The 13,074-nt window shown below is 37.0% G+C and overlaps 1 protein-coding gene across 1 annotated transcript in view; it reads left to right on the plus strand.

Moving 5' to 3' along the window:
- The window catches only part of SPMAP2L (sperm microtubule associated protein 2 like), a gene marked incomplete at both ends in the record, with an annotated part of 35,070 nt that extends 22,378 nt beyond the window's left edge, over window positions 1-12,692 (plus strand). The window contains 3 exon segments of the mRNA XM_079710973.1: window positions 6,669-6,732; window positions 9,057-9,184; window positions 12,569-12,692. Coding sequence (XP_079567099.1) covers window positions 6,669-6,732; window positions 9,057-9,184; window positions 12,569-12,692 — 316 coding nt within the window.
- Window positions 12,693-13,074: the final 382 nt, after the last annotated feature.

The raw sequence follows: 13,074 nt of genomic DNA on the forward strand, positions 1-13,074 counted from the left end.
GAAGGGGGAGACTTGCAGCCTTGGGGGACAAGTTCAATACAGGGATGTCAGGGATCCACAGGACTCTCTTCAACATCATCTTGTCAATAACAGAGAAAGTATTTTTTTTCTACTTGTCTGACTTCTGTGCCTATTTTTCAGTTAGTTCCTAATTGTGGTAGGCAAAAAGCGTTGTTATTTATTGGGTCCTTCAAACTCCAAGCAAGTACATAAATAATTATAACATGAGCTATAGTAAAATAGGTGGTGTATTAGTCTGCATAGGATAGGCAATGCTGCAGTAACAAACAAGGTACAAAACTCATGACTAGATGCAATAAAAGTTTATTTATCCCTCATGTCACAATCCAGTGTGAGTTAGCTGGCTGTGTCATACAGAATATGTAGTTTCTAGGGTCACTGCAACAGTAAAAGAGAGAGGGAGGAGGAGGACACTAGTTCTCCCTCTTTTTAAAAAAATCTTTTATTGAAGTGTAGTTGATTTACAATGCTGTGTTAGTTTCTGCTGTACAACAAAGTGAATCACTTATACATATACACATATCAACTTTTTTTGTTTTAAGAATCTTTCCCCATATAGGTCATTACAGAGTATTGAATAGAGTTCCCTGTGCTATACAGTAGGTTCTTATTAGTTATCTATTTTATATATAGTAGTGTGTATATGTCAATCCCAATCTCCCAATTTATCCCTCCCCATCCCCCCTGCCAGGACACTAGTTCTTAAGTGCATTGCCCTGGAGTGATACCCAGCACTTCTGCTGAATGTAGACAAAGCTGGTCACATGGCTTCAAACAACTGCAAAGGAGGCTGGGAAATGTAAAGGATCACATGGATACTTGGGGAGCACAAACTCTGTCTGCTATCGGTGGATTCAGAATAGTCAGGGAAGGTCCAAGGGAGCAGAGTAGGGCAGAACAGGGGATGAGCAGTACCCAGAGTATATTTTGCCTCTTTCATAGTTTTCTCAAAGCCAGATATTCTGTCTGAAATTTATCTGTACAATCTCTTCAGAATCCAATGCCATCAAGCCATTTACAAAATTACTTAAATTACTTAATATGAAAATTGTGGGGTTTTGCCATTAAGTGTGCATTTTACCTGGGTTCTTCTGGAGACAGTATGCTCTTGGTTATATTGTATATATAGTATCTTCATTTTATTATGTACTGTATTTTTAATGATTTTAGAAGTGAGTATTTTGGGTACACAATATTTTTGAATACTTTGCACTTTTTAGCACTCTTCAAATCACATAAAATAGAGCATGTGGAAAGGAGGGCCTCTGGAGGGTGGAGTTCCAGACTTTGGAGAAGCTGCTGGCCTCACTGAATGCTGGAACAACCTCCCGAAGGCACAGCTGAAGCAACAGCTCAGATATAATTCTTTTTGAGGATGGTGCCTACATACTCTAGGACAAAGTATCTACTTTGAATCAAATAACTTGATGTAGTTCTGTGGGGCCCAATAAGAAGAATACAGTGGTGACCAGGCCCTCCCATCAGAAACTTGCTCAAGCCTCTTAGATAGCCTCATCCACCAGAGGGCAGACAGCACAAGTAAGAAGAACTACAATCCTGCAGCCTGTGGAAGAAAAACCAGATTCACAGAAAGATAGACAAGATGAAAAGGCAGAGGGCAATGTACCAGATGAAGGAACAAGATAAAACCCCAGAAAAACAACTAAATGAAGTGGAGATAGGCAACCTTCCAGAAAAAGAATTCAGAATAATGATAGTGAAGATGATCCAGGACTTCGGAAAAAGAATGGAGGCAAAGATCTAGAAGATGCAAGAAATGTTTAACAAAGATCTAGAAGAATTAAAGAACAAACAAACAGATGAACAATACAATAACTGAAATGAAAAATACACTAGAAGGAATCAATAGCAGGATAACGGAGGCAGAAGAACGGATAAGTGACCTGGAAGACAGAATGGTGGAATTCACTGCCATGGAACAGAATAAAGAAAAAAGAATGAAAAGAAATGAAGACAGCCTAAGAGACCTCTGGGACAGCATTAAATGTAACAATATTCGCATGATAGGGGTCCCAGAAGGAGAAGTGAGAGAGAAAGGACCTGAGAAAATATTTGAAGAGTATAGTAGAAAACTTCCCTAACATGGGAAAGGAAATAGCCACCCAAGTCCAGGAAGCGCAGCGAGTCCCATACAGGATAAAGCCAAGGAGAAACACGCCAAGACACATAGTAATCAAAATGGCAAAAATTAAAGACAAATTACTGAAAGCAGCAAGGGAAAAACGACAAATAACATACAAAGGAACTCCCATAAGGTTAACAGCTGGTTTCTCAGCAGAAACTCTACAAGCCAGAAGGGAGTGGCATGACATATTTAAAGTGATGAAAGGGAAGAACCTACAAACAAGATTACTCTACCCAGCAAGGATCTCATTCAGATTCGAGGGAGAAATCAAAAGCTTTACAGACACACAAAAGCTAAGAGAATTCAGCACCACCAAACCAGCTATACAAATGCTAAAGGAACTTCTCTAAGTGGGAAACACAAGAGAAGAAACAGACCTACAAAAACAAACCCAAAACAATTTAAAGAGTAACAGGAACATACATATCAATAATTACCTTAAACATGAATGGATTAAACGCTCCAACCAAAAGACACAGGCTTGCTGAATGGATACAAAGACAAGACCCATCTATATGCTGTCTACAAGAGACCCACTTCAGACCTAGGGACACATATATGCTGAAAGTGAGGGGATGGAAAAAGATATTCCATGCAAATGGAAATCAAAAGAAAGCTGGAGTAGCAGTACTCATATCAGATAAAATAGACTTTAAAATAAAGAATGTTACAAGAGACAAGGAAGGACACCAGGTAATCATCAAGGGATCAACCCAAGAAGAGGATATAACAGTTATATATGCACCCAACATAGGACCACCTCAATAAATAAGGCAACTGCTAACAGCTATAAAAGAGGGTTTAGACAGTAACACAGTATAGTGGGGGACTTTAACACCTCACTTACACCAATGAACAGATCATCCAAACAGAAATACTAAGGAAACAGAAGCTTTAAATGACACAATAGACCAGATAGATTTAATTGATATTTATAGGGCATTCCATCCAAAAACATCAGATTACACTTTCTTCTCAAGTGCGCACGGAACATTCTCCAGGATTGATCACATCTTGGGTCACAAATCAAGCCTCAGTAAATTTAAGAAAATTGAAATCATTATCAAGCATCTTTTCTGACCACAACGCTATGAGATTAGAAATGAATTACAGGGGAAAAAACGTAAAAAACACAAACACATGGAGGCTAAACAATACGTTACTAAATAACCAAGAGATCACTGAAGAAATCAAAGAGGAAATAAAAAAACACCTAGAGACAAATGACAATGAAAACACGATGATCCAAAACCTATGGGATGCAGCAAAAGCAGTTCTAAGAGGAAAGTTTATAGCTATACAAGCGTACCTCAAGAAACAAGAAAAATCTCAAATAAACAATCTAACCTTACACTAAAGGAACTAGAGAAAGAAGAACACACAAAACCCAAAGTCAGTAGAATGAAAGAAATCATAAAGATCAGAGCAGAAATAAATGAAATAGAAACAAAACAAGAGCAAAGATCAATAAAACTAAAAGCAGGTTCTTTGAGAAGATAAACGAAATTGATAAACCTTTAGCCAGACTCATCAAGAAAAAGGAGAGGATGCAAATCAATAAAATTACAAATGAAAAAGGAGAAGTTACAACAGACACTGCAGAAATACAAAGCATCCTAAGAGACTACTACAAGCAACTCTATGCCAATAAAATGGACAACCTGGAAGAAATGGACAAATTCTTAGACAGGTATAACCTTCCAAGACTGAACCAGGAAGAAATAGAAAATATGAACAGACCAATCACAAGTAATGGAATTGAAACTGTGATTAAAAATCTTCCAACAAACAAAAGTCCTGTACCAGATGGCTTCACAGGTGAATTCTATCAAACATTTAGAGAAGAGCTAACACCCAGCCTTCTCAAACTCTTCCAAAAAATTGCAGAGGAAGGAACATTCCCAATCTCATTCTATGAGGCCACCATCACCCTGATACGAAAACCAGACAAAGATACTACAAAAAAAGAGAATTACAGACCAGTATCACTGATGAATATAGATGCAAAAATCCTCAACAAAATACCAGCAAATAGAATCCAACAACACATGAAAAAGATTGTACACCATGATAAAGTGGGATTTATCCCAGGCATGCAAGGATTCTTCAATATACACATATCAATCAATGTGATACACCATATTAACAAATTGAAGAAGAAAAACCATATGGTCATCTTAATAGATGCAGAAAAAGCTTTTGACAAAATTCAACACCCATTTATGATAAAAACTCTCCAGAAAGTGGGCATAGAGGGAACCTACCTCAACATAATAAAGGCCATATACGACAAACCCACAGCAAACATCATTCTCAATGGTGAAAAACTGAAAGCATTTCCTTTAAGATCAGAACAGGACAAGGATGTCCACTCTCACCACTATTATTCAGCATAGTTTTGGAAGTCCTAGCCACAGCAGTCAGAGAAGAAAAAGAAATAAAAGGAATACAAATTGGAAAAGAAGAAGTAAAACTGTCACTGTTTGCAGATTTTATTATACTATACATAGAGAATCCTAAAGATGCCACCAGAAAACTACTAGAGCTAATCAATGAATTTGGTGAAGTTGCAGGGTACAAAATTAATGCACAGAAATCCCTTGCATTCCTATACACTAATGATGAAAAATCAGAAAGAGGAATTAAGGAAACCCTCCCATTTACCATTGCAACAAAAAGAATAAAATACCTAGGAATAAACCTACCTAGGGAGACAAAAGACCTGTATGCAGAAAACTATAAGACATTGCTGAAAGAAATTAAAGATGATACAAACAGATGGAGAGATATACCATCTTGAATTGGAAGAATCAATATTGTGAAAATGACTATACTACCCAAAGCAATCTACAGATTCACTGCAATCCCTATCAAATTACCAATGGCATTTTTTACAGAACTGGAACAAAAAATCTTGAAATATGTATGGAGACATAAAAGACCCCAAATAGTCAAAGCAGTCTTGAGGGAAAAAAGCAGAGCTGGAGGAATCAGACTCCCTAACTTCAGACTATACTACAAAGCTACAGTAATCAAGACAATATGGTACTGGCACAAAAACAGAAATATAGATCAATGGAACAGGATAGAAAGCCCAGAGATAAACCCATGCACCTATGGTCAACTAATCTATGATGAAGGAGGCAAGGATATACAATGGAGAAAAGACAGTCTCTTCCATAAGTGGTGCTGGGAAAACTGGACAGCTACATGTAGAAGAATGAAATTAGAACACTCCGGAACACCATACACAAAAGTAAACTCAAAATGGATTAGAGACCTAATTGTAAGATCGGACACTATAAAACTCTTAGAGGAAAACATAGGAAGAACACTCTTTGACGTAAATCACTGCAAGATCTTTTTTGATCCACCTTCTAGAGTAATGGAAATAAAAACAAAAATAAACGAATGGGACCTACTGAAACTTAAAAGCTTTTGCACAGCAAAGGAAACTACAACCAAGACGAAAAGACAACCCTGAGAATGGGAGAAAATATTTGCAATGAATCAACAAAGGATTAATCTCCAAAATATATAAACAGCTCACGCAGCTCAATATTAAAAAAACAAACAACCCAATCCCAAAATGGGCAGAAGACCTAAATAGACATTTCTCCAAAGATGTACAGATGGCCAAGAAGCACATGAAAAGCTGTTCAACATCACTAATTTTGGAGAAATGCAAGTCAAAACTACAATGAGGTATCACCTCACACCAATTAGAATGGGCATCATCAGAAAATCTACAAACAACAAATGCTGGAGAGGATGTGGAGAAAAGGGAACCCTCTTGCACTGTTGGTGGGAATGTAAATTGATACAGCCACTATGGAGAACAGTATGGAGGTTCCTTAAAAAACTAAAAATAGAATTACCATATGATCCAGCAATCCCACTACTGGGCATATACCCAGAGAAAACCATAATTCAAAAAGAGTCATGCACCACAGTGTTCATTGCAGCACTGTTTACAATAGCCAGGTCATGGAAGCAACCTAAATGCCCATCGACAGACGAATGGATAAAGAAGATGTGGTATATATATACAATGGAATATTACTCGGCCATAAAAAGGAACGAAGTTGGGTCATTTGTAGAGACGTAGATGAATCTAGAGAGTGTCATACAGAGTGAAGTAAGTCAGAAAGAGAAAAACAAATGTCATATATTAACGCATATATGTGGAACCTAGAAAAATGGTACAGATGAACTGGTTTGCAGAGCAGAAATTGAGACACAGATGCAGAGAACAAACTTATGGACACCAAGGGGGGAAAGTGGCATTGATACTGGGATTGATATATATATACTAATATGTGTAAAATGGATAACTAATAAGAACCTGCTACATAAAAAAAAAAAAATTAAAAAAAAATCACATTAAATAGGACATTGGTTTTTCTTTCTCCCTCTAATGAGATTTGTTTGAGTAGGAGCCATCTAATGTAATCATATTTGTTAAACATTCTCTTTGAATTAATCAGCTGGTATTTGTTAGTTCTTTTTCTAGGAAGAGAATTCAAGATCTTTCTAGGCCTAAGAAACAATGGGGAGGGCCTCCCTGGTGGCGCAGTGGTTGAGAGTCCGCCTGCCGATGCAGGGGATACGGGTTCGTGCCCCGGTCTGGGAGGATCCCATATACCGCGGAGCGGCTGGGCCCGTGAGCCATGGCTGCTGAGCCTGTGCATCCGGAGCCTGTGCTCCGCAACGGGAGAGGCCACAACAGTGAGAGGCCCGCGTACCACAAAAAAAAAAAAAAAAAAAAAAAAAAGAAACAATGGGGAGCCCCAGATAGGTAAGGCAATATTATGTAGTCTTGTGTGTGATGATGTATTCCTTACATTAAATAGGTAAGTATTATTCTTACCTGTCCACTAACTGGATCCACTGAATCAATATTGTCACCTCAGTTGAGTCAACACATGGAAGGCAAACCCTAGGTCGGTGATTCTCAAATTTGACTGCACACTGAAATCACCTGGAAAATTTTAAAACTGACTGATGCTTGAGTCCCGTTCCCAGAAATCCTGACTCATTTGGCCTAGGGTTTAGGATAGGCTTCAGGAGTGTTAAAAGCTCCCCAGATGATTCCAATACACAGACAGGTTTGAGAACCACTGTCCCAGGGCATTATTCCACACTCACATGAAACACTTGTGTCCATCCTCCAAGTGCAACTTTGTTGCTTCTAACAGCTGGTCCTGCTGTCTCTAAGCCTCTGCCTAGAGCATACCTGTTTTCTAGATTTCCAGCAGGCTGGACCCACTGTCTTTCCACTTTTGGTCACAGGACTTCCCCTTTTCTTTTTTGGCTCCCGAGTGAAGCCTGATTTTTTTTTTCTTTTTTCTGATCTCCTATTGCTTTTTTATTTTTTAGATTAATAGATTTTATTTTTTAAAGCAGTTTTAGATTTACAGAAAAACTCAACAGAAGTACAGAGAAAGTTTCTATATTACCACCCACTAGTTTCCCCTGTTAACATTATTATCTTGCATTAATGTGATACATTTGTTACAATTAATGAATGAATATTGACACATTATTATTAACAAAAGTCTGTAGTTTACATTAGGGTTCACTTTTTGTGCTGTACAGTTCTATGGGTCTTGACAAATGCATAATGTCATATATTCATTACTACATTATTAAACAGAATAGTTTCAGTGCCCTAAAAATTACTTGTGCTCCACTTATAGATCCCTTCCCTCTCTCCCTCTTCTTCAGACCCCTGGTGACCACTGATCTTTTAACTATATCTATAGTTTTAAATTTTCCAGAATGCCATATAATGTTGGAATTGTACAATGTGTAAATTTTTCAGACAGGCTTCTTTCACTTAGAAATATGCATTTAGGGTTCCTCCATGGCTTTCATTTCAATAGCAATTTCTTTTTAACATTGAGTAATATTCTGTAGTCTGGATGTACCATAGTTTATCTGTTCACCTACTGAAGGACATGTTGGTTAGTTCTGATTTTTGGCAGTTTTGAATAAAGTTGCTATAAATATTCATATGCAGGTTTGGTGTAGATACAAGTTTTCACCTCATTTGGGTAAATACCTAGGAGTGCAATTACTGGATCATATGGTAAGAATATGATCTTAGCTTTGTCAGAAACTACGAAACTGTCTTCCAGAGTGTCTGCACCATTCCCACCAGCAATGAATGAAAGTTCCTGTTGCTCCACAGTGTTATCAGTGGTTTATATTTTAGCCCTTCTAATAGGTGTGTAGTGGTATCTCATTATTTTAATTTGCAATTCCGTAATGACATGATGATGAGTGTATTACATATGCTTATTTGCCATCTGTATATTGTCTTTTGTAAAGTGTCTATTCAGATCTTTTGCCCACTGATCGGGTTGTTTTCTTATTGTTGAATTTTAAGAGTTCTTTGTATATTTTGAATACCAGTACTTTATCAGATGATATAGACTGAATGTTTATGTCCCCTTAAAATTTATATGTTGAAATCCCAACCCCCAGCTTGATGGTATTTGGAGGTGGGGCCTTTGGGAGTTGATTAGATCTGACCACCTGGCACAGTGCTTTACCCAAACTGGGAGCACAGTGTAGATAAGTGGCATGCCCATTTTTTGCTGACCTGACTATAAATTACAGTGTTAATTACATGTTGGCAGAAATAGAACTATCTCTAATAGGTTCATTTTTGGTCATCATCTTTTAAGACAGTAGATAAAACAGTCTTGTTCTTGTTTTAACTCCCATAAGTAGTTTATTCAGCTTCTGATGTCTGGGAACTGTAAAATTTTGTAATAGCGATAGTTCTTGAAGTAAAATTAGTAGAGAAGACATCAAGGGCCATTTCTAAGATGCCAATTAGCAGTGAATATCTTACCATTATATTTTTCTGCTTTTTAACAGAAAACTGTTTTGGGGAAATCAAGATCCTATTCGCCCTGTTTCCCGGAATGCTTTGAAGGCTCAACTGACCAAAAGACTTGAGAACCTTGCCCAGCCTAAGGAAGTCTCCCACGGATATGTACCTGACAGGTTAGTATTTGTGTGTTATCAGGAACACAAAATTTATTGAGGATTAGGGATTCTATATCTGTTTCCAATCTGATGCTACGGTAAAACTTTTCCAGAGCAACATCTAATATTTAGCTGTTGCAGACTTGTATTATATTTTATAGTGTCTTGGCTTATCACAATTTTGATTTTTTAATAAAATAAGGGTATTATGCAAGGATATATACATATATAACACTGTTGTGGATGAACTTATTTGTGCATGAAACTGTGAATTTTGTATACCACCCATGGGCGTGGTTACCATAAGTTAATTAGGGCATCTAAAGGTAATAATGTTAAGACTTTTGACGCCCATTGCAGGTTTGTTTTTGGTGCATGTTTGTTGAATGACTGGACTTTCTGCTGGTTGGCTCTTTGAGGAAAGATGGTGAGGTGTAGGGAAGATGGGTACAGGCAGTGAGGGAGGTTAAAGTAAAGAAAAAAGTGAAGATGCTATTATTTATCTGAAGTTTGGTTTCCATGATAATTGAGGTAGCCATTTCTCTCCGCTTCAATATACAACTTTAGTCAAAAGTCAGCAAACTTTTTCTGGAAGGGGCCAGATATAAAGTTGGCCATTAAATATCTGCAGCAACTACCTAACTCTGGGAAAGCAGCTATAGACATATGTAAACCGAGAATGCCTGTGTTCCAACAAAATTTTAGAATTTTTGCATCTGTGTTCATGAGGGATATTGGTCTGTAGTTTTCTTGTAATATCTTTGTTTTTTGTAAGGTCTTTGTTTATGGCAATGCTGTCCTCATAGAATCAATCGGAAAATGTATAGAATTCGTATTTATTACTTCTTCTCTGTGGGCTCCAATTACACATTAGGCTGCTTGGATTTGTCCTACAGCTCATTGAATCTGTTCTCTTTCCCTCTCTTTCTGTTTTATTTCTCTCTGTGTTTTCACTAACCTTTTTCTCTGTAGTGTATAATATACTATTAATCCTATCCAGGGTAATTTTTATTTCATGTGTCATAGTTTTTATCACTAGAAGTTCAATTTGGGTATTTTTTATATCTTATCTCTACTTGCTCAATTTTTTAATCTCCTTGCCTACTAATTCTATACTATGTCATTTGTGGGTCTGTTTCTAGGGATTGATTTTTCTCATTTTTGGTAATAATTTGCTGCTTTTATATGTTTGCTGCTTCTTTTATATGTTGGAACTGCTTATGCTATAATATTAAGTGAAAAAAATTAAATAGAAAACTGTATTATGATATGATCCTCTTTTTATTTTTAATAATGTTTATTCATCAAACATGTCATGATCTTTACCATCTCAAGACCTTATTCAAGGTCTTATTTCTCCCTCTGCCTGCAATGCTTACAATGACTAAAACCTTCTGGTCCTTAAGTCTCAGCTTTTCAGAAGGACTTTCCTGACTGCTCTTCTCTACATAACATTCCACCTCCTCACAAACCTACTCGGAAAGCCTCTATCTCTGTTGCATAGCCAATGCCCTTCATAGCACTTATCACAACTATCTACTGAATTTTTGCTATTCTCCTCCCAACATAGAGAAGAAGCTCCAAGAAAGCAGTGATTGTGTCTGTCTTACTTTCTGCTCTCTCCTTAGTGTCTAACAGTGCCTGGTGCTCAATAAGTATTGAGTGTATGAGTCAGGAAATATTTTTCAAAAGTATTGTTGTCTCTGAATGGCAGGATAATGTATGCTTTTTGTTTTTCTCTCTTAAACTTTTCTTGCTCTTACAAAGTTTCTATAATGAATATTTATCTCTTTTACAATGAGAAAAATGCAGAGTACTCTATATTAAAATAATACTTGAGTGTCCACTACATTGATGGAATGGTGAGACTTGGGTGTGTGAATGACTACAAGACAGGAAAGCGCCTAAAGGCAGCAGCTATACATTCTATTAATATACAGTATCTATAAGCAGAAAAGATATGTACACATGAAATTTAGAATTAATATACAAGTTAGTTAATAAAATTTTATTTGAATAGTGCTTTGTAACTTAATAAAATGACTTATATTCTCTTATTTAATCTTCATAAACACCATAAGATGTATTATTTTCTCCATCTTCTAGAACACTCATGTACTTCTAGTTGTTGGCAGAGTAAGGCATAAGTATTATGGTTTGGTGTTAGCCACTCCCACCTCAGAGAATGTTGAATAATTGAGTTATGTCTCTGGTGTCCTCCCATCTTTCCTCTTCTTCTTCTTCTTCTTCCTCTTCTTTTTGTTTTGTTTGTTTGTTTGTTTGTTTTATTTGCTTCTTGGACTTCTACCCTTTGCCCTGCTCTCCAAGAGCATCTTACCTTTGTGCTGCTCACTCCTTCCTTCCACCCACTGTGCCCTCCTTCCTTGGGTCTGATCTCTTCCAAATGCCCCCCTGTTCAAAATCACCTCTTCCTTCTCTGTCTCCAATTCCCAAACTGAACTGCCAGTTCCTGCAAAAAGCAAATCCCAGGTAAGTGCTGGAGGTTCTCTGCCTGTCAGATCTTGGCTGTGTATGTGGGTGGCAGTGGCTGAGTCAGCTCTGTCAGGCAGTAGAGCCAGGGCTGCATAGTCTCAAGCCCCTTAAAAGCATATGTGTGATGGTATAGATGGGTCTCAAGTCTGAGTGGTCAAAAGCAAGGGAAATACAGGCTTAAACCCAGACCAAGGCTTATATTAGCAACCAGCAGACAGAAGCCTGGGCAGATGAATGCAGAGCCATGTCTATGAATGTCCTAAAGGAGCAGAGGTCCTTTGGAAAATAATAGAAGCAGGAGTGGGACTGTGATCTAAATTAACGCCAGGTTAAAGTAGTCAATATCACTTCTTTTTCCACTAATGGTAATATTTTGATAAAGGAAAGATTGAAGGGCAGGAGTGATAAGAAGAACAATATTATTATCTTAAATAAAATCTTAATAAACAAAACCTGATAATGATTAAATAATCTATAAACTATGATCAAGTAGCATTTATTCCTAAGCTCAGAGGTCTTTAACATAAAGAAAAGCATCATGTAATTTATCCTGTTAACTAAAAATTTAGTAAAAATATTTAAATTGTCTATATAGATGCTAAAGAAAATATTTTATTTAAAAAGCAGCAAATTTTCTCTTCATCAGGGTATTTTTTGGTCTATTTAGAAAATGAACTTTATTACAGAAAATTGTCTGTTTTAGAATAAGATATTAGAAGGCAGCTGAAAACTTGATGGCTTATAACTGTTTCTAATTTCTCCCTATGTAGAAAATAGCTCAGCAGGGAAGGGATAAACTGTCATACCCGCTCCCCTAGACCTGGGGGGTGGGGTCAGTGTTGGAAATTACTGTGGTAATTTGAATTCATGCCTGTTTCGTTCACTTCTTTTCTCTTTTACAACTTGCAGGGTTCAGTATTATTACAGCTGTGGTAGAGAGTCTGTAATCTGGGAGATCCCTTCTCCTGCACTGTTTTGCCAACCTTCCAAAAGGATCCAGAAGCTGGCACAGCCCAACAGATTCAAGAAATAGGTAGAGTACCTTGAGAATCTCCATAAATTCTCATCTAATTGGTGAAAGTCACAATATTGTTGTTCTAATTTTAGTGTATGCAATTTCATAAAATAGAAGTCTACTTGTGTTTCAAAGCATCAGGGTGAAAAATCAAATATTTGCAGCAATTGTGGGTAATCAGAAGATCATCATCAATAATTACATTTGACTCAAATTGTAGTGAAGCTAAAATTCACACTAAACTTACCATTGTCAGCCAATTAAAAATATGCAAATGAAACATTACAGGTTTTTTCAATTAATGTTCTCTTACTCCTCTGTGACTGCAAATGCTCTTCCTTCTGCTTTAAATTCTGAAATTCTCCTTGTCTTTAAAAGACAGATTAGGAAATTCCCTGGT

Source organism: Hyperoodon ampullatus (genome assembly GCF_949752795.1).
Source record: "Hyperoodon ampullatus genome assembly, chromosome: 1".
NCBI lineage: Eukaryota > Metazoa > Chordata > Mammalia > Artiodactyla > Ziphiidae > Hyperoodon > Hyperoodon ampullatus.